Raw genomic sequence first — 26,835 nt, 5'->3', positions numbered from 1 at the left:
TATAGAAAGGATATTATTAAACTAGAAAGAGTACAGAAAAGATTTACTAGGATGCTTTCGGGACTTGATGGTTTGAGTTACAAGGAGAGACTTGATAGACAGGGACTTTTTTCTCTGAAGCGTAATCTTATAGTCAATATCTTTTCCCAAAGTTAAGGGAGACCAAAATTAGAGGGCATAGGTTTAAGGTGAGAGGGGAGAGATACAATAGTGTCCAGAGAGGCAATTTTTTTGCATAGAGGGTGGAGAGTGTCTGGAACCAGCTGCCAGAGGTAGTAATAGAGGCGGGTACAATTTTGTCTTTTAAAAAGCATTTAGCCAGTTACATGGGTAAGACAGGTATAGAGGGATATGGGCCAAGTGTGGGCAATTGAGACTAGCTTAAAAAAAGGGAGGCATGAACAAGTTGGGCCAAAGGGCCTGTTTCCATGCTGTAAACCTCTATGGCTCTAAGTGAGCTAGATGCGGTATTGGAACATAAGAGCAGACACACAAGCCTGCCCCATCACTCAATATGATCATGGCTAACCTTCTTCTGGGGACAGTGGGTAAATGTGAGGAATTAGACAGATTTTTAATTGGTAATGGGTGAAGGGTTATGGGGAGAAGGCAGGAAAATGACAACGAGGAAATATCAACCATGATCGAAAGGCAGAGCAGACTCGAAGGGCTGAATGGCCTAATTCTGCTCCTATTATCACATATTTTATCTGCTTTTCTTTATATTTGGCAGGCATTGTGACGTTATTTTGATGAAAGTTAACAGATCTGAAACTTTAAACATTTTTTTCCTCTCTCTCCCCCCACCATGGCTACCAGATTCACTGGGTATTGCCAGCATTGTTTTAATTTCAGGTTTCCAGCATCTGGAGTATTTTGCTTTTGTGTCAATTGTTGGAACTTGCATAAAAGTTTCAGGGAGCAAAGCCTGATTTAGGGAAAAGATAAAGTTCAGGATTTGGATCTTCTGCCCAAAAGGGAACACCTAAAAAGCCCATCCATTGCTGACATATAGCATGTCGCAGATGGAAAGGTAAATGTAGTGTGATTTTAGCCTATCCCGGCACACAATCTTCAAGGTTGCTCATGAACGTGTGCCAAAAACAGTTGACAAATCAAACGGTGCTTTCGCCTGGGAGGCCACATACCATAGAACATTTTCTTCACACATTGTTATACCAGCAACAATTTGAGACTTAGGAGGAACTCAATTTTTTAAAACACAGTTTCATAGTATGAAAAGGAGCACAGATGAAGCTAACCGACAATTTTCAGCTTCAAGGCTTCCTCACCTCCAGCTCCCAGTTCTCTGATGCAGCCTTGTAGATGACCTTAACTTTGCTGTCTACGTACGACAGCTGCATGTCTTCACATTCATCCACCAGAAATAGCTCAAGGGCATCCGAAGTCTCACCCAATACCGTGTCGGTGCCACGGCAAAACCAATTTGCGTGGAACATCTTCCCATTGTTATCTTCCCACATGGACGTGATTCTGCAAGGCAAGAGTAAAATTACACAGCTGATCACTGTTACACAACTCAACACCATTTCAGAAAGTGATTTAATCTGAGCACCTTGGATACTTCCTAACAGGAATCAACTTCATATACAGAACCAGCCATTATCAAGTAACTGTTCACAAGTACAATAATTTGTTATAACAACATTAAGTTGTCTCGCAACACTAGGTTAAAGTCCAACAGGTTTAATTTGGTAGCACGAGCTTTTGGAGCGCTGCTCCTTCATCAGGTGAGCTCACTCACGGCACTCACCTGATGAAGGAGTGGTGCTCCGAAAGCTTGGCTACCAAATAAACCTGTTGGACTTTAACCTGGTGTTGTGGGATTACTTACTGTGCCCACCCCTGTCCAAAGCCGGCAACTCCACATCATGATATAACAACAACACTGGAGGGCAGGTATGTTACCCAGTGACAGATGCAAATAAATTCTATTTAATGAGTTCCAAAGTATCCCTGAATCTAATCGCTTCAAGGGAATAGATATCAAGCGATATAATTCCAACATGTAATCTAATAAGATGCTCCTGTTTAGAAAATGTATGAAACGTTTGTATGTGAAAACAATTATACCAAACCAAATTTAAAAATATTCCAGCATGTGTATTCAGCTGCCACACTCAGCCTGAATGCATCACAGAGAAATGATTCCATCGTCTAATTCATAATTCCAACGCAAGCTGAATCACCATCCTTCACCACCAGAGGTCAGCAGAAAGGCATGTCAGACCAACAATGCGACATGTGTATAAACACTGGAATCCGAAACAAAATGAGAAAAATGCTGGAAAATCTCAGCTCTGCTCTGACGAAAGGTCATCCAGACTTGAAACGCTGGCTCTACTCTCTCTCCACAGATGCTGTCAGACCTGCTGAGATTTTCCAGCATTTCTCTGGTGTTGTTGAACGTGACGTTAGTCCTCTGAAACCAAGCTCTAAATACTGACTGACAAACTTTCCTTGGCGAGGGATCACCCGGAAAAATTGAAAACAATTCAGGGCAGCTCTCGCCACAAGAAACAATCATTGATCTGAAGAGTCAAAGAGCAATGCAGCAGAGAAAGAGGCCCTTCGGCCCAACCAGTCCAGGGTGACCATGGTGCCCTCCCATCTAGTCCCAATTGTCCGCTGTGCCCCTCATGATTTGCCAACGAATGTTTTAGTTTGCGTGTTCATTTAACAGAAGTCAATAAGTACAACAAATAACAGTGTTGAGCACTGCTGGCTCACAGTGCCAGGGACCCGGGTTCGATTCTGGCCTCAGGTCACTGCCTGTGCGGAGTCTGCACAGGTTTCCTAGTTTCCTCTCATAGTCCAAAGCGGTGCAGGTTACGTTGATTGGTCATGCTAAATTAACCTTAGTGTTAGGAGATTAGCAGAGTAAATATGAGGATTACAGGAATGGGGCCTGGATGAAATTGTGGTCTGTGGAGACTTGATGGGCTGAATGGCTTCCTTCTGTACTGTAGGATTCTATGACAAATGCAGGGGAATTGTGTGTGTGTGTGTGTGTGTGTGTGGGGGTGGGTGGGGGTGGTTTGATACGAAAGGTCTACAGGTTATACAATACTAACCTCGCTAAATAAAGGGGTTTGCTGGGGTCATCAGGGCTGACAGCTACACAGTCATTGATTTCCAGAACTTCGTCATCAACAGACACCTTCTGGTAATAGGTTTTCTTTCCATCAGCCTGAAATAAAACAAGCACAAGACATGGAGCTTTATCCTAGATTGCAATGATCCAAACTATCCGTACATTCTGTTAAAATTAGCAGATCACAATGGTGTGCGTGGACTGAAGGAGCAATCTTAGGGTTTCGTTACCGCACCATTCTAAATTACTACGTGCTACCAACAGGGTATGAGAAGGAAATAGATTACATTCGCTATGTGGAAGGAACCAACCAAATTAAAACCACGTTGAAAAGTGCATTCAGGAAGTTACAGTGGCTACAGCGGTGGGACAATCCACCATTCCCCAAAGTGACAAAGTAGTGAGCGAAGAGTAGATCCTGGTCCTTCACGTCAGGACAGTTTGCAGCAGAGTGTGGTTTTTTTATTCATTCATGGGACATGGGTGTTGCTGGCTGGCCAGCATTTGTGTGGATGTGACATTTCATAAATCTAACCACCAGATTTTTCCTTTAAATATGATTGTTAGCTATTTGCATTCGAGAAGTCTACACAAGCCTATAAAGTCTTTGATATGTTAGCATCTACAATGTTAATCACGGGACATTTCACTAAAAGTACTAAGCGCATGTTGCTGTTAACTAAAGGATGGCTTTGAGCCAGAAATAATTCTGCTAGTGTTGTGAATTCTGTGAAGGCGAGGTTATTATTTTTTTAAAGTTTTGATACCCCATGACAGCACGAAGCAATTCCAGGTTAGGGTTACTGTGGCTGACCTGTCGAGTCAGCTCCCTACATTTTGCTCCAATGTCCAAGTGCACTTTACAAATACTTCTCACAGAGCCATTGCATAATATAGTTCAATTATTGAATACTTTCACATCAGCCTGAAGGCGAAAGACAACAGCAAACACCGATTCAAGCCCTAGCCTTAATTATTAACCAAGATTGGAGACTTTAGCTATAGCGGAAAGATTTGTTGCATTGTCCAAGGTGCCATCATTTAGATGTCCCCTTAAAACAAAGCTCTGTGTATCTTCTGGTACCAAGCCAGCCCCACCTTAGCCACTATCTGAAGTGCAGGCAATTTGTCAGCACCCTGGTCAACAGTCTTCCCTTAACCAGCATCACCAAAAACTAAATAAATACTTGTTAATTCACCTGATTACTTTTTGTTAGGCTGTTTTGTTGTCACTCTGTGCACAGATGACTGAATGTCTAAATAAATTATACGTGAAAGACTTTGGGGATATTTCAAGATCGTAAGATGTGACACAAGTTCATGTTCCTCATTGGCACAAATTGCATTGCCCAACGAAGCGGGAAAGTTCCTCATTCAAGAAGACAAAAGGTTTGTAGTGGTTTGTAAACTGCCAGATGTTTGGTTTTATACGAATATGGTGAATGTAATTGTGTCTACCTTGATAGCCTCTCCAATCCAGGAGATGTGACTCTTGGATTGCTTCTTCTTTCTCCCTTGCAACATTCTTTTGGGCGAAGCTTTGCCAATGATCTCAGAATCATCTTCATCATTTTCATCATCATCGGCCTCCTTCACAGCCAGATTTGGACACCTTCAGGAAAGAAAAAGGGGAGAACAATCTCAGCAACCTGTGACTAATTACAGCGTGCACTTCAAACAGCCAAGCCCGTATGATCAATTTTAAGATGAAGGACTCTGCTGTGGCTGGGCCGGTCACACAGGTTCTAGAGTCAATACACCTTCACCTCTGCTTCACTTATTTTCCCAAACCCACCATTTCCCTCATTATCAACACCGTCACAGCAAAGTGCAAAAACAGCAGAAGCAAATACTAAGGACGGAACCTGCATACTCAGCTTTCAACCTACAGCAATGCAGGTTTCTGGAGCTTGTAGAATCCAGAGATCAAAGTATATTTGACAGGTTGAAGCACAGAAATAGGAGATTATTTTACGAAAACAACTCTATGCGGTTCTTCTACTGCAACCATGATTTAATTATATGCAGCACATTATTAAAAGTATATATTTCCCAATGTTGAATTAACATTCACTGTCCCTGTGGAGAAGTACAATACTTCTTGCGTTTACATTATAATGCTTTGACATCTTATAATGATTTTACCTTCGTTGTAAACAGGCCTGTTTGCTGCGACCAGCGCCTCCAAACTTCACCATATCCTTACAAGCTCTGCATTTTCCACAGTCAGGCTGTTGGCAAACCTGTTACCAAACAAAAGAGACTGAGCAAACATGTCTCGAGGTTGGACAACCTGTAAACCATTGTTTTTCTCTCCCCCTGCTTCTCCTCTCAAGTCCCTGTATTAGTCACAGCTTCGAAGTGTCCTGTCAACCTCAGGCTAAAGGGACAATCCTTTAGAACAGAGATGAGGAGGAATTTCTTCAGCCAGAGAGTGGTGAATCTGTGGAACTCTTTGCCGCAGAAGGCTGTGGAGGCCAGATCACTGATGGTCTTTAAGACAGAAATAGATAGGTTCTTTATTAATAACGGGATCAGGGGTTATGAGGAAAAGGCAGGAGAACGGGGATGAGAAAAATATCAGCCATGATTGAATGGTGGAGCAGATTCGATAGGTCAAATGGCCTAATTCTGCTCCTATGTATTACGGTCTTTTAATCTTCACAGATTAGCATTGCACAGTAACACAATGCTAGGTGAGGGAGTGATTCACTGTCACTTGCACAGACCACAGGCTGCACCATGTTCACTGTTCATTTCACCCGCACAGAGGGAATTCCACACAAGCACTTCCTTATCTTCTTTTGGGGTAAGAACATAAGAAATAGGAGGAGTAGGCCATCTAGCCCGCCCCGCCATTCAATAAGATCATGGCTGATCTGAAGTGGCTCAGTTCCACTTTACCGCTTTCTCCCCATAACCCTTAATCCCCTTGCCTACCAAAAACCTGTCTACCCGCGTCTTAAATATATTTAGTGAGGCAGCCTCCACCACTTCAACGGGCAGAGAATTCCAGAGATTCACCACCCTTTGAGTGAAGAAGTTCCTCCTCAACTCTGTTCTAAACTGCAGCCCCCTTATCTTGAGGCTGTGCCCTCTAGTCCTGCTGTCCTTTGAGTGGGAAGAACCTCTCCACCTCTACCCTATCCATCTCTTTCATCATCTTATACGTCTCAGTAAGATCCCCCTTCATCCTTCTAAACTCTAACAAGTACAAGCCCAGTCTACTCAGCCTCTCCTCATAGCTCAACCCCCTCAACTCCAGTATCAGCCTAGCGAACCTCCTCTGCACTCCGTCCAAGGCCAAAATATCCTTGCGCAAGTGCGGTGACCAAAACTGCACACAGTACTCCAGCTGCGGCCTCACCAGTGCCCTGTACAGTTGCAGCAAGACCTCCCTACTTTTATATTCAATCCCCCTCGCTATGAAGGCCAGCATCCCATTTGCCTTCCTGACCACCTGCTGCACCTGTAGGCTGGGTTTTTGCGACTCATGTAAGTGGGATCAAAGGTTATGGGGAGAACGCAAGATTGAGTTGGACGATCAGCCATGATCGCGATGAATGGTGGAGCAGGCTCTAAGGACCAAACGGGCGTCCCCTGTTCCTGTCTACATTTCTATGGGTTATTAACTAGGCTACGTCAGGTTATGTCAGTGAACTAGTAACCTCATGGCCATTTCTAGATTATTACTTCAGGCAACTTCTCAACACCAGCAGGAATTCAGTTTAAATAAATAAATCTGGCATCAGAAGCCGCATATCATCCAATGTAGCTCGCTGGTTAAATAACCTTCTATATTATAACTTAAAACAAATGTAATCTCTTGTTCAGCAACTCATCAAATGCAATCTGTCAGCGAGCAACCACAAGGTTATAAACTTTATAGTTTGCTGGCCAATAGCAATACAAGCCTTAATGACACCAGGGACTCTGCTTCCCCCAACGCAGTGAGAAGCTCAATCAATTTGTAACACCAGCTTCCTCTGGTGAGTTGACCAAGTGCCCACAATGCAGGCCTCTGCTAACAGCCCACATCACAACTGTTAAGTGGTAAAGCTTTACACCGCAATAAGGCAAAGTTCCAACAATGCTGCAAATAATGATTTAGCAGTTACCACACAACATTTACCTCACACACTCCGCAACGCCTGCGCTTTAGACCATTCTCTTTGTCATTCTGGTCGATTTCCTCAGAGAAGAATGTATCGAAAATCTGATATACCAGCTTAGTGGTGGTTGCTTTGGTGGGTCCCTTGTCTTTGTCAATCTTGGTGGGGTGACGTATAGCCTGTCGCCTTGCTGCTCGTCTAGTCACCAAGCACAACAGCCACAGTAAAGGCACCGTTCAAACAACAGCTCATTTACATCCGTCATTCCCCTTTACAATAAAGAGCAACAATTCATTTCACGTGACCATAGGGGTGAAGAACGGATAGCCATCCAAGGAATGCCCTTTCAGAGTCTACACAGAAATGGTGGACCAAACAGGCTCCTTTGCTGTATTATTCTCTGACATCAATTGTCACAGGTAGGAATTAAAGCCTAATGATTGTCACAAAAAGGCTTAACATTAACACTGCAATGAAGTTACTGTGAAAATCCCCTAGTCGCCATACCCTGGCACCTGTTTGGGTACACTGAGGGAGAATTTAGCATGGCCAATGCACCTAACTAGCATGTCTTTCGGACTGTGGGAGGAAACCGGTGCACCCGGAGGAAACCCCCACAGGCACGGGAGAACGTGCAAACTCCACACAGACACTGACCCAAGCCGGGAATCAAACACGGGTCCCTGGTGCTATGAGGCAGCAGAGCTAACCACCATGACTCCCTATTTAACGCACTTCCAATTTACCAAGACCAGTAATTGTAAACCGATGGTGTCGATGTAGAGTGTGTGTGTGTGTGCCAGGCCTCGTAGCTTTCACTATCTGGGAGTGGGTGGAAGGAAGATAGGAGGGCCTGGAAGTTAAGAAGCAGGGATTGTAATTTTGCATTTGGGGCATCCCATTTCTGCTGCTACCCTAGCACTAACTTCTCCCCCTCCCTTTAGGAAGATTTCACTAGTTTCTCATCATCCCCAAGCTCACCTTTTTCCCAGGGTGACACCCGCCAGTTTGATTAGGTCCCTCATACAGGGAGTTATGATGATCGGTTGCTCGTCCACATCTCCAGCCTCATCGTAACTCTCCACTTGTTCCACTACAAACTGAGCATGTCGCAGGAGGGAATCCTCAGTGAAGCGAGTGAAACTCAGACCAGCAGGAGGCACTGTCGTCTGTCAACACAAACAGCTGAGAGTTACTCAAAATGAATGGGACAGGGAAACTTACCCATCTCTTAGGTTTCACATCAAAAAGGATCTTTACCATGAAGCTAAGACATAGGGAATGGGAAATTCGCAGCAATTATCACAGGTTATGTGCCAAGTCAAGGGATCTTACAGAATACTGAAAGGTCCAGATAGAATGGACATGGAAACGTTTCGATTAGTGGGAGAGACTAGGATCCGAGGGCACAGTCTCAGAGTAAAGGAACAACCCTTTAGAACTGAGAGGAGGAGGAATTTCTTCAGCCAGAGAGTGGTGAATCTGGCTGCGGAGGCCAGGTCATTGAGTGTATTTAAGGTAGAGATAGATGGGTTCTTGATTAGTCAGGGGATCAAAGGTTACAGAGTAGAGGTGGGAGAATGGGGTTGAGAAACTTATCAGCCATGACTGAATGATGGAGCAGACTCTATGAGCCAAACAGCCTAATTCTGCTCCTATACCCTATTGTTTTAGGTGATGCTAGAACTGGCCTCAGTGCCCTGGAATGACAGGGAGCTCAGGTTTTCAAAACTCGCACTCGAAATCAGAGCATTACCTCTATCTTATTCAGCAAGTCTTCATAAGTGGAATCAGGATTATTCTGCAGAAACTCTATGACTATCTTACTGATGTGGATTTTCTCCTGCATCACAGCAAAGATAGCTGCATATTCATCACTGGGATCCATCAGTATGTAGTCAGCAAATGCTAGGGGGGTGCAGAAAAGAACGCATTTTATTATCGTCCCAATTCCTTCCAATAATCCAGCATCACTGCTCCATCACAAATGCCTACTTCTAAAGGTCAGTACACGGAAACACGACATCCCGTTACGCTGTGGAACTCAGGCTGTTAACATCTGACAGCTCACCACTCTCCTGTGTTCTTTAAAGCTCTGAGTAGGCAGGCCCACTTGGCAAGGCAAGTACCCTTCCCCTGCTCAGTGAACATGGCGCTGGTTGTGGAAGCAAAGGCTGAGGTCCAACAAAGTGAGAATGTACTTCTACACATTAGCCTTGGAAATACAACAGACAGGAGTGCCAAAGCCAGCTGCAATGCAATCCGATAATTTTCTTAAAAGTTTGTAACTATGAATATCTCTGTGAACCTCAGCCAATAATAGTTTGTGCTGAACTTTATCCAAGACATTCAGCCTCGGGTGACTGTCTGTCTGAAGTCTGCATGTTCTCCCCGTGTCTGCGTGGGTTTCCCCCACATGCTCCGGTTTCCTCCCACAGTCCAAGGGTGTGCGGGTTAGGTGGATTGACTATGCTGAATTGCCTTTCAGTGTCCTAAGGCATGTATGTTATAGGGATTAGCGGGGTAAATACGTGGAGTTATGAGGACAGGGCAGGGGGGGTGGACCTGGGTAAGATGCCCTGTCAGAGAAATGGTGCAGACTTGATGGGCCGAGTGGCCTCATTCTGCACTGTACGGATTCTATGACATGGTAGCTTAGCAGTAGGATTTCTGCAAGTAACCTGGGGTAGGACAGGGAAAACAGAAAAGTCAGCCTGGCCTCTCCAGTTTCCATTTTGGGAATTTATCCTGCAGAAACAGGTGAGAATAGGATTGGTCTCTACTATCCCACAGCAGAATAATCTACCAACACTGACTGCAAAGGTTCATACACGACCGATGGTCACTGATGTTCTTCAAAAGAATCACTTTGTGAACGGGATGAAATTGGAAAAACAAAGTTAACCTGACGGCAAAGTTAATCTGAACATTGATTCAACTCCTCTTCCCTATAGACCAAGCACATACATCAATACTACAGTATTGAACACAGCTAAAAAGCCTGTGCTTTGGATGAAAGAACCTGAAGTTTCGGTAATCTCGACATTTCTTTACCTGTAGTGAACCCAATCAAAGCTTTTTCACCACCATCAAAGCCAGTTATCCACCAGGCATTTATTGGTCCTAACTTTTTAGCTCTGACTCCACCTGTTTAAGAGAATACATAACATGTTAATTCCTCACTGTACACTGCCCCATTGCCCTCACAACCGACCGCTGAAACATCATCCAAAGGCATGAAGTCCAATGTGCCCAGTCACAGAAAGCCAGCCAAAGCTTCAGGAGAGAGGCATGTGCGCATACAGCCCCACACACAAAACTGCCACCCCACCCCGTGGAGGTGCTGCCAGGGGAAGGCACAGAGTTCCTGGGTCTATCACTAGCATTTCCGTTAGTATAATCATGTTGTGAAACTTCCAGTGTCCATTTAAACTGCAAGAAAATACCCCAGCTGCTGAAGAACAAATTTTAACTTCTCAAAACCAGGTTATGTCCAGAGCAAGCATTCAGTTGAAGGGTGAAGTACCAGTGGTTTCAGGTGGAGGGAGCAATGGGACTGAATTAAAATCAAGTCCCAGTAAGTATACTGCACAGTACATTCACATACAGACTTCACATTCTCCCCAGTGATCCGTGGACACCAATACATAGGTATATATCCTGATAAGAATTTTCAGAGATAGGAACTATGGACAAATCCACATGTGTCAGAGCTAACAAATACAAAACGTTTTTATTTTAGAACTAGTGTATGACATGGAGGTAATAACAAGACTTCCTCCTGTCCATCAGGCCGCACAACATTGACCGATGATCATCCTGATGTGAAAGTGAGTCAGTGCCAAGAACTCGTCTTTATATGTGGTCTCAGTGACGTACTTGGATTTACTATTTGTAAGGCAGGATTCACTCACCATCGAGGCTGGGGTTGTCATCGTAGATTGGTTTGACCACTCCGCTGAAGTACAGCTCCACGTTCTTCTCAATCAGACCAGTGTCAAATGGACACAAATGTCCTTTCCGGTCATAAATACTGCAGAGAAAATGCATCAAGTTCAAAACCTGGATTTGCAACAACACAAGTTTTCAGAGTGCTCATTTTTATAGAGAAATTAATTTTAAATGTTCACTGAAACTACAAAGAACGTCAATTTGGTTCTGTGTCATTCCACTAGTTGTGTATCAGTTGATTTTGTCTTTAACTTTACAGTAATGGCCCTGCTTTGTTTCTCATGGCCTAGATCTCAGTGAAATTTATCAAGTTTCTTTGCTGTCTAGTCTCCCCCATAATGGTGCAAACAGCAGGTCTTTTAACATGTGGCAATGAGAAAAGGAATGAAATGCAAACTGGCTCTGTAGCATCGAAGTTCCAACGCACTCGAGATACAGATCAACCATGATCTAAACGACTTGCAGCACGTGTGTGAGGGGCTGAGTGGCCTCCTCCTGTTCCTATAATCCACCATGCCACATCAGGAGCTCAAGTCAAAAATAACAGTACAGAACAAGTTCAGCTGTGTACAGTTCTGGTCATCCTATTATAGAAACTATATTATTAAACTAGAAAGAGTGCAGAAGGGGTTTACTAGGATGCTACCAGGACTTGATGGTTTGAGTCATAAAGAGAGGCTGGATAGACTGGGACATTTTTCTCTGGAGTGTAGAAGGCTGAGGGGTGATCTCGTAGAGGTCTGTAACATAACGAGTGGCATAGATCAGCTAGATTGTCAATATCTTTTCCCTAATGGAAAATGCCTACTCCTGCTCCTATTTCTTATGTTCTTATGTTCTAAGGTAGGGGACTCTAAAACCAGAGGGCATAGGTTTACGGTGAGATGGGAGAGATACAAAAGGGTCCAGAGAGGCAATTTTTTTTCGCAGAGGGCGGTGAATATCTGGAACAAGCTGCTAGAGGTAGTAGTAGAGGCGGGTACAACTTTTTCTTTTAAAAAGCATTTAGACAGTTACAAGGGTAAGATGGGTATAAAGGGATATGGGCCAAATGCAGGCAATTGGGACGAGCTTAGGGGTTTAAAAAAAAAAGGCAACATTGACAAGTTGGGCCGAAAGGCCTGTTTCCACGCTGTAAAGCTCTATGACTCTATAACAAGTCTTGAATATTTTGAGGGTATAAGGAGTTATCATTGTAAGCATCTGCACTGACCTGAAGGAGGTAACTTTATGTTGAGGTAAATCATCATAACTCTCAAATCCCTCGTCATTTGTTCCTTCAAACAGTGACAAGCGTTCATTTGTCAACATCTCCGGCTCTTCCAGCTGTTGAAGTAATCAGATTTTTGTAACGTATTAAATTTAACCTCATCATGTCAGGACTCTCTTCACCATATGAACAGAAGAATGCCCAACTCCCAGTCATTTCCCCAAATGTAACAGATTCTTGGCGATGCATGTGAATGAGCTTAGCAGCCATCTTTCAAAGTATCAAAAGGCCTCCACTTCTGATCGCCCCCATAATGGTGCAAACAGCAGGTCTTTTACACGTAGCAATGTGAAAAGAAATGTTAACTGGCTCTGTAGCACCAGAGCCACAATGCACTTGAGATACAGATAAGCCATGATCTAAATGACTTGCAGCACTTGAGGGGCTGACTGGCCTCCTCCTGTTCCTATAATCCACCATGCCACATCAGGAGCTCAAGTCAAAAATAATGGCATGGATCAAGACAATCTTCAAGCACTTCTCTGTCACTTCCAGATAGATGTATGGTCACTGCACCAGAAACACATTTCAACCAGATTAATGGCAATTTCAACCATTTAAAAGCAGCAGGTACATGGGACACCACCACCTGGAACTTTCCCTCCAAGAAACTCACCAGGCCAGCCTGACTTGGAAATATAATTAAGTCGCTGGGTAAAAATCCTGGAATTGGGTCCCTAACACTGCAGGTGTACCCACACCCCACATGGCCTGCATCGGTTCAAGGCGGCAGCTCATCACCACCTTCTCAAAGGCAGTTGGGGATAGGCAATAAATGCTGGTCTAGCCATTGATGCACACATCGTGTAAACACATTTAAAAACCATTCCAGTAGGAGTTGTTTTAAAGTGGCAGCTGTTTCTATTGGTTCGTAATCTAATAAAGAAACGCCCAAGTACAAACTCCAGTCAGCTCATCCCCCAGTTTTATCTAGAATATGAGAAAGGTCCATAGCTTCATTTTCTCAGTTTGGCGCACAGTGCAAGATGGCTAAGCTATTCCTTACACAGGAAATTTCACAGTTTTGTATCAAACCCCCTCAAAATCCCAGCAATCAGTTGCACTCAGATGCATAAGTCTGCCTCTCCATCACCCATCATGTATAACCATGCTCCAGGTCCTTCAACAATTACCTAGGCTCAGCTGAGAGAGACAGATTGGGTCTGGAAAGTTGCCCCACTCTGTTGCACCGTGACCTCTTGTTGAAAATGTACATGTGGATGCCAGACATGGACAATTCATGATGCTTTCCAGAAGGGAGCCTCTCAACACATTGAAATCTCACGAGGAACAGTGCTGGAGAAGGGCCCAGACAGGCTGCCCAGAGTTTAAATTTCCTTCAGGAGAAAAACAGCACTGGGGGAAAAAACAACACACTCACTGCATCATCAGGATCGCCCTGGAAATACTTGAGGTCTGGGTCATCCAAGAACTGTTTGCAGTCTGTGCATTTGGGAGGCGGAGTCTGAAAAAAAATTTTGGATTCTCAATTTTTATCAATTCACCAACTAAAACATCAACCAGACACCAGAGTTCAAATTCATATCCAAGGACAGATTTTTCATGGGCTGCCCCTGATGACGGCAATACACAGACAAACTGATACTTGCACAATTTTTAAAACTTTCTGTTCAGCTCACAGTCAGATCAGCTTCTCATCAAAATGAGCGCGATAAGAAATGTGCTCAACTACCACGAATAAGAATCTGAGGTTCATCTTGATATTAAACCTTAGAAGTACACTTTTATTTTATTAAAATTTAAAACCGTAGGAATACACTTTTATTTTATTAAAATTTTTAAATTCCGCTACTCCTTCCCGGCAGTGGTTAGCACTACTGCTTCACAGCTCCAGGGACCCAGGTTTGATTCCCGGCTTGGGTCACTGTCTGTGTGGAGTTTGCACATTCTCCCTGTGTCTGCGTGGGTTTCCTCTGGGTGCTCCAGTTTCCTCCCACAGTCCAAAGGTATAAGGGTTAGGTGAATTGGCCATGCTAAATTTCCCCTTAGTGTTCCAGGATGCATAGATTAGAGAGATTAGTGGAGTAAATGTGTGGGGCTATGGGGATAGGACCTGGGTGGGATTGTTGTCAGTGCAGACTCAATGGGCTGAATGGCACTGTAGGGTTTCTATGTTTCTCACTAATTCACATTACGACATGAAACATATTCTACTAACGGATGAACCAACTCTAATCCTACTCACCTTAGGAGTTTGCTGAGCTTTGGGTTTGGAGTCTGGAGGAGCGTCACTGTCAGCAGGCAGCCTGCAAGCAAATACCTGTTAATCTCACTGAGACTTGGCAACATTCCCACCAATAAAGCCCATCATTAATGCAGGTTTCAGCTCCTTAACTGCAGAGAGATGCATGACCACCAACATTTGTAATGTTTGCTGAGGATAGGCCATTTCTCATTTTAGCCACAACTAAGTTTACTTTGCAACTCAAAATATCCAGTAGGTCGATCTCAAATCCATCTCTTGCCACGTTCCTGTGACCCTCACCACATCCATCTTATCCCTTCCATCTGCATTTCCCACTGGGGGAGAAAAGAATCTGTTCTCACTGCTGAGCTTTCTTCCATTCACAATACTTCTATACTTGATTTGATTGTCCACTCACTCATCTGCACTACTGATAACTTTTCTACCATAAAAACTCTTTTGATTTCTTCCATCATGGTGATGCCCATCTTCACTCCCTCAAGTCCAATTGGTGAAAACTTCAGCAATGTAACACTTGGCTTAGCCAATCAGATCTAGCTCCACATGAGGTGCTATCATTAACTTTCCACTGCCAATCTCGCACACCAGCCCAGGATCCTTTGGTCTACAGAAGATAGCTTCCAGCTTCTTTTTTCAACCCCTCAAACCTATCTTCCTGTTTGCCCTCTTCCCAACAAGCCAACCTCCCCCAATGCCCAGCCCTGAACTGTTATCTCTTTCTGGTTTTTCTTGCATCTCTCAAAATGCCCCTTCTGAATTTATTTTATGCTAAAGAACATCCATTCTCATTAAACTTTTCTTCCTGGCCCTCATGGCATCACAAGTTTCCCTTCCAAAATCATTGACCAAACCTCAACCTCTCTGACCTTGAAACCAATTTTTGATCTCCCCTTCCTTTCCAAAACGTTCTTGAATATGTTGCCACTTACAAATCTCTGCACATCCTTCCCAAATGTGTTTGAAATTATGCAATCAGGTTTCTGATTCCAAACATCCCCAAAGTTACACGTCTGCTATGATGTTAGTTACCGTTAAACGTCAGAAAAAACACACAAGAAATAAGCAGCAAAAACCTACTTTTGTTCAGATTCCACTTTAATTCTCTTCTCATCCTGTTCGGTCTAAACAAGAAAAAACAAACAGTGATACTTGCACCTCTTTGCGGTGATCATTCTCCATTCATACACAATACCACGGGCTCATAACTGTGTTAATCATACTGAAATTAAACAGAACCTAATGATAACCATAACTTCCAAATGATGTGTCATAGAAATCAGAGAAACCCTACAATACAGAAAGAGGTCATTCGACAAGTCTGCACCAACCGCAATCCCGCCCAGCCCCTACCTTTATTTCCTTGCTAATCCCTCTAACCTATGCATCTCAGGACACTAATGGGCAATTTTAGCATGGCCAATCAACCTAACCAGCACACCTTTGGACTGTGGGATGAAACCTGAGCACCCGGAGGAAACCCACACAGACACGAAGAGAATGTGCAAACTCCATATAGACAGTGACCCAAGCTGGGAATCGAACCCAGGTCCCTGGAGCTGTGAAGCAGTAGTGCTAACCACTGTGCTACTGTGTTACTTTATTTGACTTGACAAAAGGACTAAACTTTGTCAAATCTGTGCAAGAAAATTAATTCTATACATTTAGTGGAAGCAAAAAGGAATTTGATTAGAATGTAACCTGTGGTAATATTCTCTTTACCACTGGTCAATACTGCCCTATATTAGTGAACCATTTCACTCCAGTAAAGAACTGATGAATTTGGTTAACTAGCAACCCAAACTTGATTCTTTTTGGTAAATACCATCCCTTATTTAAATATGCTTTTTAGTCCATCCCCGTAGGCCGATTGTATTTAGAGCTGTCAAACTGAGGTGGTGGAGGGAGGATGGGAAGAGAAAGAGAGGTATGGGGGCTGGGCTTTTCTCTACAGCCTTTTTAATTCCAGGCTAACTAGTGTCTGTGCACAGACACAATATCAAAGGCACACAACCAATAACTAAGGCAGTCTGATATTCAGATCAGTGAAGCAACAGCTAAAGGGTTCCTCATTCACAGCTAAATGCATTGTTTAGTGAAATATTAAGACTTGCAGGCTGGAACATCCAAGGTTCAATTTCTAATCACACTCAAATCGATCCTAACTATAAGCTTTCTAACACAACAAAAACAGAAAAATGCTGGAAAATCTCTAAGTCTAACAGCAGCAGTGCTGACAAAGGGTCATCTAGACTCGAAACGTTTGCTCTATTCTCTCTCCAGAGGTGCTGTCAGACCTGAGATTTTCCAGCATTTTTCTGTTTTTGTATCAGGTTCCAGCATCTGCAATATTTTGCTTTATGTTATTATAGTTGTCTAACAAGTGGCCACAGAGGGGGAATGGGGAAAAATAAGCCCCCAATCCTCAGCAACAGGTCATCCATGCTAGAGAACAGTGTAGGGGAAGTAGGTATCAGAGATGAGACTCCCCCGACAGTCAAATAGCCCTGACATGCACTGTTTGTCAGCAAGCAGCAGGCATGGGACTGACAAAAATAAGTGACACAAAAGGTGAAAATCTGCATCGCCTCCTCACCAAAGTTAGTCTAATGCCTTTACCTGTTCATCACATTCTTCCTCTTTTACACTGGTTGCTTCTACTTCATTTAGATCTTCTGACTTACGTTTGTTTGCCCTAAAACAGATGAAAATATTTTTGATTTGATTTATTATTGTCACGTGTATTAACATACAGTGAAAAGTATTGTTTCTTGTACGCTATACAGACAAAGCATGCTGTTCATAGAGAAGGAAAAGAGACAGTGCAGAATGTAGTGTTACAGTCATAGCTAGGGTGTAGAGAAAGATCAATTTAGTTCAAGTGATCAGAAATATGACCAGAAACATGTATTTGGAATATTATGGCTCCAGGATCTACACATCTATGATTGCATTCGCCTTCACCATTGAGATTTACCCACACTCTCCACAAAGTAAGTTAAGTTTATTTATTAGTCACAACTAGGCTTACATTCACACCGCAATGAAGTTACTATGGAAGTCCCCTAGGCACCACATTCCAGCGCTTGTTCGGGTTCACTAAGGGAGAATTTAGTACGGCCAATGCACCCTAACCAGCATGTCTTTGGACTGTGGGAGGAAACCGGAGCACCCTGAGGAAACCCACACAGACACAGGGAGAACGTGCAAACTCTACACAGACAGTGTCTCAAGCCAGGAATCAAACCCGGGTCTCTGGTGGCATGGGGCAGGAGTGCTAACCACTATGCCACCGTGCCAGTGAAAGAGAATAAAATCACGAGACAGAGTTGAATTACATATCATTGACAAATCTTTGTATTTGGTAAAAGGAGGTCTGCAGCAGACTTCTCCAGCCAGCCTCCAGTTATCTTATCACAATGTACTCAGCATACCAATGAAACATCTTCCCTAACTATAAATAGTTGTTAAAAACAGACTTTCCTACCAAGACAGAGTCAAATGTTACAACCTTCTAAATTGCACCTCACCCAGGAAAAGTGCTGGTTTCTGTACATGATACTTCTGAAACTCTCAATACAAGTACAAGACTGCAAAAACCCAACAGCCCTTGCACAAGCAACACAAAATGGCAAATATAACTTGAGCTACAGGTACCTCACTGGCAACAGAATTGCTAAATACAGTGATAAACCATCACTTGTACAGCTCAAAAAAAAAACCAAGTATATTTTTGACTCCCCCTGGATCGCAGCCACACTGCTGATCCTCACATTCTCACTTGTCATACCTTTTCATCTGACCAACAGATTCCCAAATACAACCTACTTAATTTTATCAAGTGAAATTCCTACAAATAACTGGATTTGTTAGAGCGAAGAATACGGAATTAAAAAGAATGACAAATACTCAGAGCTTTGCCATAAAATCACACAATGGAATCAAAACTGTCCTTTTTCACATTAAACAAAGCAAATATCCATTTTTCACAATACGAAATAAACAGCTGGATCATACATAAAGATGAGATGTGCTCAGAGTTCTCATCTCCCAGCAAGGCTGACAGACATCAAATTGGTCAACAGGTTGCAGGCAACCAATGCTGAGATGACTAATCACCCTGAATTCACTTGCACCCACTGAATGGGGTTACTATTCCCTTATAATTCATCAGCCAGGACTTGACTCAACACCAGACATTCCTCCCTTGAGTTGCCTGAATGTTTGAATACTCACGCCTTAGCGAACATGGAGATGATTGTAGCTTGCTGCTTTACTGAATTCCTGGTGACCCTTGGAGTTCCCGACAGCCCTACAACAGAAATAATTATTGTTATATTGCAGAGGTGGAATTTCAGTATTTGAATTTGAGATCTCAAATGTAGGGAACTGGGCATTACAGAATCAGTGAAGAATTTTTAACTATGCCTCTCAATCCTTTTAGGAAATTATCGCATGGAGAGAACTTTCGGGCCTCAGCACGGGCTTTCGAGGCTGATACACATCAGCAGAAGGTGCCAGGGACACAGAACGTATTGGATTCTATTACTGGTGCCAGTGCTCCCAGGGCAAGGAACAGAAGTTTAAAAAGTCAAACATCAGTGACATCCTGCTGTAAAAGTACAGAAGCCTAGTGAGACAGGATCAGGGTTCTAATCGCTCTCCAAAGATGCTGTCAGACCTGAAATTTTCCTGCATTTTCTATTTTTATTTCAGATTCCAGCAACCGCAGTATTTTGCTTTTATCTGATAAAACAGAATTGTGCTCAGCTGTGAACATAAGAACATAAGAAATAGGAGCAGGAGTAGGCCATCTAGCCCTTCGAGCCTGCCCCGCCATTCAATAAGATCATGTCTGATCTGTCGTGGCTCAGTTCCACATTCCCGCCCTCTCCCCATAACCCTTAATCCCCTCGCTTATCAAAAACCCATCAACCCGCGTCTTAAAAATATTTAGCGAGGTAGCCTCCACCACTTCAACGGGCAGAGAATTCCAGAGATTCACCACCCTTTGAGTGAAGAAGTTCCTCCTCAACTCCGTTCTAAACCCCCCCCCCCCCTTTATCTTGAGGCTGTGCCCCCTAGTCCTACTGTCCTTTCCGAGCAGGAAGAGTCTCTCCACCTCTATCCTATCCATCCCATTCATCATCTTATACGTCTCAATAAGATCTCCCCTCATTCTTCTAAACTCTAACGAGTACAAGCCTAGTTTATTCAGCCTCTCCTCATAGCTCAACCCCCTCAACTCCGGCATCAGCCTAGTAAACCTCCTCTGCACTCCCTCCAAGGCCAAAAATATCCTTGTGTAAGTGCGGCGACCAATGCTGCACACAGTACTCCAGCTGCGGCCTCACCAATGCCCTACAGGTAGAAGGGGGGGAGGGGTAGCATTATTAGTCAAGGATTGTATCACGGTGTCAGAGACGAAGTTTGATGAGGACTTGTCTGTTGAGGTAGTATGGGCTGAGGTTAGAAATAGGAGAGGAGAGGTCACCCTGTTGGGAGTCTTTTATAGACCTCCTAAAAGTTCTAGAGAGGTTGAGGAAAGGATTGCAGAGACGATCCGGGATAGGAGTGAAAGTAATAGGGTAATTGTTATGGGGGACTTTAACTTTACTAATATTGATTGGAATAGCTATAGCTCTAGCTCATTGGAGGGGTCAGTTTTTGTACAAAGCGTGCAGGAAGGTTTCTTGACTCAGTATGTTGATAGGCCAACTAGAGGTGAGGTTGTATTGGATTTGGTGCTGGGAAATGAGCCAGACCAGGTGCTAGACTTGGAAGTTGGGGTGCATTTTGGTGATAGTGACCACAATTCGGTTACGTTCACCTTAGTGATGGAAAGGGATAGGCATGAACCTCGGGTCAGTAGTTTTAGCTGGGGGAAGGGTAATTATGAGGCTATTAGGAGAGAATTAGGAAGCATAGGTTGGACTAGGAGACTACAGGGTCTCGGAATGTCCGAAATGTGGAGTTTTTTCAAGGAGCAGCTACTGCGAGTCCTTGATATGTATGTCCCTGTCAGGCAAGGAGGAATTGGTTGAGCTAGGGAACCGTGGTGCACTAGGAAAGTTGATTCGCTGGTTAAAAAGAAAAAGGAGACTTATGTCCGGATGAGACTTGAGGGCTCAGGTAGTGCACTAGAAAGCTTTAGATTGGCTAGGAGGGAGTTAAAGAGAGAGTTAAGAAGGGCTAAAAGAGGACATGAGAAGACTTTGGCTGATAGGATTAAGGAGAATCCTAAGGCGTTCTATAGATATGTTAAGAACAAAAGGTTGGTTAGGGCAAGATTAGGGCCAGTTAGAGACAGCAGTGGGAATTTATGTGTGGAACTGGAAGAGATTGGAGAGGCATTGAACCAATATTTCTCTTCGGTGTTCACGCAGGGGGACATAAATGTAGCTGTGGAGAACACTGGGTTACAGGTTTGTAAACTGGACAGTATTGCAGTTGATAAGGAGGATGTGCTAGTTATTCTTGAGGGTTTGAAAATAGATAAGTCCCCTGGGCCGGACGGGATTTACCCTAGGATTCTCTGGGAGGCAAGGGAGGCGATTGCAGAGCCTCTGGCTCTGATCTTCAGGTCGTCGTTGGTCACCGGTATAGTGCCAGAAGATTGGAGGTTAGCGAATGTTGTCCCATTGTTTAAGAAGGGGAACAGAGACTTCCCCGGGAATTATAGACCGGTGAGTCTTACTTCTGTTGTGGGCAAGGTTTTAGAAAAAATTATTAGGGATAGGATTTATAGTTATTTGGAGACTAATGAATTGATTAGAGATAGTCAGCATGGTTTTGTGGAGGGTAGGTCATGCCTTACTAACCTTATTGAGTTTTTTGAGAAAGTGACCAAAGAGGTGGATGGGGGTAAGGCAGTTGACGTGGTATATATGGACTTTAGTAAGGCGTTTGATAAGGTTCACCATGGAAGGCTTCTGCAGAAATTGCAGATGGGATTGAGGGTGATCTAGGAAATTGGATTAGAAATTGGCTGGTGGATAGGAGACAGAGGGTGGTGGTTGATGGTAAGTATTCGACATGCAATTCAGTTACGCGTGGTGTGCCTCAGGGATCTGTTTTGGGGCCACTGCTGTTTGTAATTTTTATAAATGATCTGGATGAGGGTATAGTTGGGTGGATTAGTAAATTTGCTGATGACACCAAAGTCGGAGGTGTGGTAGATAGTGAGGAAGGGTGTCTTAGTCTACAGGGAGACTTGGACAAGTTGCAGAGCTGGGCCGAGAGGTGGAGGATGGAGTTTAATGTGGAAAAGTGTGAGGTAATTCACTTTGGCAGGAATAACGGATGTGTAGAGTATAGGGCTAACAGTAGGACTCTGAATAGTGTGGATGAACAGAGGGATCTAGGTGTATGTGTACATAGATCCCTGAAAGTTGGGAATCAAGTAGATAGGGTTGTTAGGAAGGCATACGGTGTCTTGCCGCTTATTGGTAGGGGGATTGAATTTAGGAGCCGCAGCGTCATGTTGCAACTGTACAAAACTCTGGTGCGGCCGCACTTGGAGTATTGTGTGCAGTTCTGGTCCCCCACATTATAGGAAGGATGTGGAGGCTTTGGAGAGGGTGCAGAGGAGGTTTACCAGGATGTTGCCTGGTATGGAGGGGAGGTCCTATGAGGAGAGACTGAGGGATTTGAGGTTGTTTTCGTTAGAAAGGTGGCGGCTACGAGGGGACCTTATTGAAACGTATAAGATGATTAGAGGTTTAGATAGGGTGGACAGTGATAGCCTTTTTCCTCGGATGGAGAAAGCTAGCACAAGGGGGCATAGCTTTAAATTAAGGGGTGGTAGTTATAGGACGGATGTCAGGGGTAAGTTCTTTACCCAGAGGGTGGTGAGGGATTGGAATGCCCTGCCTGCTGCAGTTGTAAATGCGCCTAGTTTGGGGGTGTTTAAGAGATCCGTGGATAGGTTTATGGATGGTAAGGGTTTGGTTTAGGTTATAGGGTCATTGTTTTTTAACTGGTCGGCGCAACATCGTGGGCCGAAGGGCCTGTTCTGCGCTGTAGTGTTCTATGTTCTATACAGCTGCAGCAAGACCTCCCTACTTTTATATTCAATCCCCCTCGCTATGAAGGCCAGCATCCCATTAGTCTTCCTGACCACCTGCTGCACCTGCAGGCTGGGTTTCTGCGACTCATGCACAAGGACCCCGAAGTCCCTCTGCACCGTCGCCTGCTGCAGTTTTTCGCCACGTAAGTAATAGTCCTTCCTACCATTCTTCCTACCAAAGTGGACCACCTCGCACTTGCCAACATTAAATTCCATTTGCCAGTTCCTGGCCCATTCACCCAGCCTATCTAGATCCTTCTGCAGACTCTCCACACCCTCTGCGCAATTTGCCGTTCCACCAATCTTGGTGTCATCAGCAAATTTCGACACCATACACTCGGTTCCCTCCTCCAGATCATCTATATAAATGGTAAATAGCTGAGGCCCCAACACCGACCCCTGGGGCACTCCACTAGTCACCAACCGCCAATCCGAATAGCACCCATTAACCCCCACTCTCTGTCTCCTATTTGACAACCAATCCTCTATCCACGCTAACACCCTACCCCCAACTCCATGCCCCCTTACCTTCTGCAATAACCTCTTGTGAGGTACCTTGTCAAACACCTTCTGAAAATCAAGAAAGACCACATCCACCGGCTCTCCTCTATCCACCGCCCTAGACACATCCTCGTAGAACTCCAATAAATTTGTCAGACACTACTTCCCCTTAACGAAACCGTACGAAGCAGATAGTAATGGAACATGCTAATGCCCAATGCATGGATAATGGCAGCATTGAGAAAGGTGCTAATATGGTGCATGTGCCTATGTGACCACACCCGCAAGCCAAGAACTAACACCTGAAAAGGGCCAGGAAATCACGTGATCCTTCATGCTTATCCAAGTAGTGATAATAATCAGCTGCCCTCTTCCTGACCATTTTATCACTCAAGATTGCCCTCAACTCTCAAGATCCTGCCCAGCACCTTCCAAAAATCTATATCTACTGAAATTCCTTTCTGGCATTGAATCTAACAGCAAGTTTTGGATTTTATACCAATGTGTCTAAGGTTTTCCATCTCCATCAGGCTCTAAGTAAAAGCCCCACACAACAAAAATTCACTTCCTTCATCATTTTACAACATCTCACTCAGGGCGCTCAAGTCACTATTTCTTGGAGGGAAAAACATGCTGCAGTTCCCAAATCTATCCTGACAACCACCATGAACCCATCAATCTATCCTGATGATGTTCCTGCAGTCACCAGCATCTTAATACTCAGCAGTGTGGCACAGTGATTAGCACTGCTGCCTCACAGCTCCAGGGACCTGGGTTCGATTCCCAGCCTGGGTCACTGTCTGTGTGGAATCTGCACATTCTCCCTGTGTCTGTGTGGGTTTTCTCCAGTTTCCTCCCACATTCCAAAGATGTGCGGGATAGATTGATTGGCCACACTAAATTGACCCTTAGTGTCCCGGGATGTGTAGGTTAGAGGGATTAGCGGGTTAAATGTGCGGGAGTTGTGGGGATAGGGCCTAGGTGGGATTGTCGTCAGTGCAGACTCGATGGGCTGAATGGCTTCCTTCTGCAGGGTTCCTATGATTCACCACAGCTGGACATGGTATTCTAGCTCAGCCTTAGACCAAGATAGTAATCCTAGCTTGATAACACGCTGCTCCAGCCAATTTCTTCCCTCGGAGTTTCACAGCGTTGCGCCCCTTGCACTCTGTCCTGGTCGTTTAGGTATCAGGTAAACCTGCGTTTGGGGAGGGCGGAAATTCATCAAAAACACTACTGAAAACTTGAGGAAAAGGAATTCATCAATTTAAAAATTCAGCTGATATTTTCTTCCCCTCAATCCTTTCTTTGGCTTTTCCATATCACAAATTGACAGAACACTTCTGGGATGCAGCAAAAAATTGAAGCGTAATTGAAGCAGATGTTTATTCAGATTAAATGCAAGGAGTAAAAACCAGATGGATGATTATTCTTATATATTGTGTGCCCCACAGATGCAAAACACAGAATCCCGACAGTACAAAAAGAGCCCATTCAGCCCACTGCAACTGCACTGACTCACCGACAGAGTATCTTACCAGCCAGCCCACGCGCACCCCCACCCCCCCCCCCCCCCCCCCCCCCCACTTACCAAGGCTAATACCCCTAACATACACATTTTGGGACACTAAGGGGCAGTTTAGCATGGCCAATCCACCTAACTGCACCATCTTTGGAAATGAGAGGAAACCGGAGCACCCGAAGGAAACCCACGCAGACACGGGAGAATGTGCAGACTCTGCACAGATAGTGACCCAAGGCTGGAATCAAACCTAGGTCCCTGGCGCTGTGAGGCAGCACTGCTAACCAGTGCACCATCATGTTGCCTAAATACAAAATCTTTCAGCAAAAGGGCTCAATAAACAACACAGAGCAATGGAAATAAACATACGTTTGTTATCTCCGTTGCTTTTACTTAGCCGTTTGCCCCGATTCTTTGGTGTCGGGAAAGCCACCACTTCAGTTTCCATGTTGTTCTCCTCTTGGCCACTTTGCTCATCAGCCACTCCGTTGGTCTCATTTTTATCGCTGTCCACAGCGCCATTCTCAGAGCAACCATTTGAATTGACGCCAAGCTCAGAATCTCCATTCCCTTCGAAAAGCTCCTGACTGAGCAGTGCTTTCACTTTGGCCAGGTAACCCTCCTGAAAAAGGACAGTCACACCAGTGAAAAAACTTATGAAGACAGGTGTGCAGCAGGCATATGTAGATGAGACAATAAATCCAGCACCAGATTATCAATTTACCTCAGACTAGTGGAATGACAGTGACCCATCTCAGTCCCAATGTCGAGTGGGGATAATGTACTTTAGCAGATCAAGGTTTCAAAACCCAGTGGATAGAAGGCACAAGCACTCCTTTGTCCAACAGAAAATTCAAGGTCAGGAAGTAAATACTAATCTGCAGCAGTCTTAAAAGGATGGTGAGTGGTTTAAATTCTACAATGATGTCCTCCCACGTGTTTCCCATAGGAGAGAGAATGAGATACAATTTATTGTTGGAAGAACAGCAACTGAACAGGTTTATCGACACCACGCAGGAGGTAGTTAGCAGACAACAGAACTGCGGCTGCCACTTGACACAGAAGGCTCCAACTCTTCAATATCAATGATTCTGTCCACTGCAAACTAGCATCGGGTTTTTAAACATTTCACTGTCATTTTTCGTACCTTCCTCAGCATGTCCATTCGATGGCATTCCCCTTTAAAAAGCAAATACTCTTTTCCCTAACAGTGTTTGTGCTCACCAGGTTTCGTTACCCACTCACCTCGGACAGTTCTTCTTTCTGGAGTTTTGTCTCCAGCTCACTGAGGTCATTCTGCGTATCAGTTTGCAAGAAGCTATGCAGCAAGCTCAGCTTTTCTTTCACACATTCCTGAAAGAGGAAGGGGTTTTCTTAAGTTGCGAGAGCACAAAACATGGCAAAAAAAAAAATCAGAACACATCACTTCAATGGCATAGCAAGGGGAACACAACCAAAAGTTGTTTCTCACTCCTTCTGAAACTGGAATCTGATTTGATTTAGTAATACTCGTGAAAGTAACTATCTGTTCTATTTGATGCAGCAAAAACACAAACACACACATGCACGCAGTGAAAAAAGGTTCACAGGCAAAATCTTGGAAAATTGTGCAAAGATTACAGAATCCTACAACAGTCTTTAAAAAAAATGCAAAAAGGGGGATTTCCTTGCTTCTGACCTGATGATCCTCAGATCCTTCAACAGCATATTAGGAATAAGTGTTTTTTAATTGGTGGACTATCATTTGGGACAGCATATATCTGAATGGCATATATTTCAGCATACCTTCTCGGAGAGACCAGCTTTATCCTCAAGCATTTTAAGTCTGCAGAGACAAAAATTAATGGTTGAAGTTAGAATCCAAGAATTTCAGGTGCCCAAGGCAAACGATTCCTCAATATTCAGCTTGGTCATTCTTCTAACTAATTAAACACATTATTTTGACATTAAAACTATGTCTTTTATTAAAATAAAAAGAACGTCTCCACAAGATGAAGTAGGGCTAAAATGTGGCTGAATAACTAAGCCAGGACCTGCAAGCAAGATTCAATCCTCTTTATTCTGTTATAATT

General features: G+C 44.0%; 1 protein-coding gene across 1 annotated transcript in view; it reads right to left on the bottom strand.

Annotated features, from left to right (window-relative positions):
• dnmt1 (DNA (cytosine-5-)-methyltransferase 1) overlaps positions 1–26,583 on the bottom strand; it is a 46,736-nt gene extending 20,153 nt beyond the window's left edge. Inside the window, exons 1-18 of the mRNA XM_080183956.1 lie at positions 26,549–26,583; positions 26,009–26,116; positions 25,133–25,385; positions 18,909–18,984; positions 17,292–17,367; positions 15,753–15,796; positions 14,655–14,715; positions 13,830–13,913; positions 12,392–12,504; positions 11,142–11,260; positions 10,282–10,374; positions 8,984–9,135; positions 8,209–8,396; positions 7,248–7,425; positions 5,261–5,358; positions 4,574–4,727; positions 3,096–3,211; positions 1,293–1,494 (exon numbers count right to left, since the gene is read on the bottom strand). Coding sequence (XP_080040082.1) covers positions 1,293–1,494; positions 3,096–3,211; positions 4,574–4,727; positions 5,261–5,358; positions 7,248–7,425; positions 8,209–8,396; positions 8,984–9,135; positions 10,282–10,374; positions 11,142–11,260; positions 12,392–12,504; positions 13,830–13,913; positions 14,655–14,715; positions 15,753–15,796; positions 17,292–17,367; positions 18,909–18,984; positions 25,133–25,385; positions 26,009–26,116; positions 26,549–26,581 — 2,148 coding nt within the window. The 5' untranslated portion in view covers positions 26,582–26,583. The remainder of the gene's footprint in view (positions 1–1,292; positions 1,495–3,095; positions 3,212–4,573; positions 4,728–5,260; positions 5,359–7,247; positions 7,426–8,208; positions 8,397–8,983; positions 9,136–10,281; positions 10,375–11,141; positions 11,261–12,391; positions 12,505–13,829; positions 13,914–14,654; positions 14,716–15,752; positions 15,797–17,291; positions 17,368–18,908; positions 18,985–25,132; positions 25,386–26,008; positions 26,117–26,548) is intronic.
• Positions 26,584–26,835: the final 252 nt, after the last annotated feature.

This window comes from Carcharhinus amblyrhynchos, unplaced genomic scaffold (assembly GCF_965287045.1).
Source record: "Carcharhinus amblyrhynchos unplaced genomic scaffold, sCarAmb.v2.hapA scaffold_498, whole genome shotgun sequence".
NCBI classification, from domain to species: Eukaryota; Metazoa; Chordata; class Chondrichthyes; order Carcharhiniformes; family Carcharhinidae; genus Carcharhinus; species Carcharhinus amblyrhynchos.
This window is presented reverse-complemented; position numbering and strand designations above follow the sequence as displayed.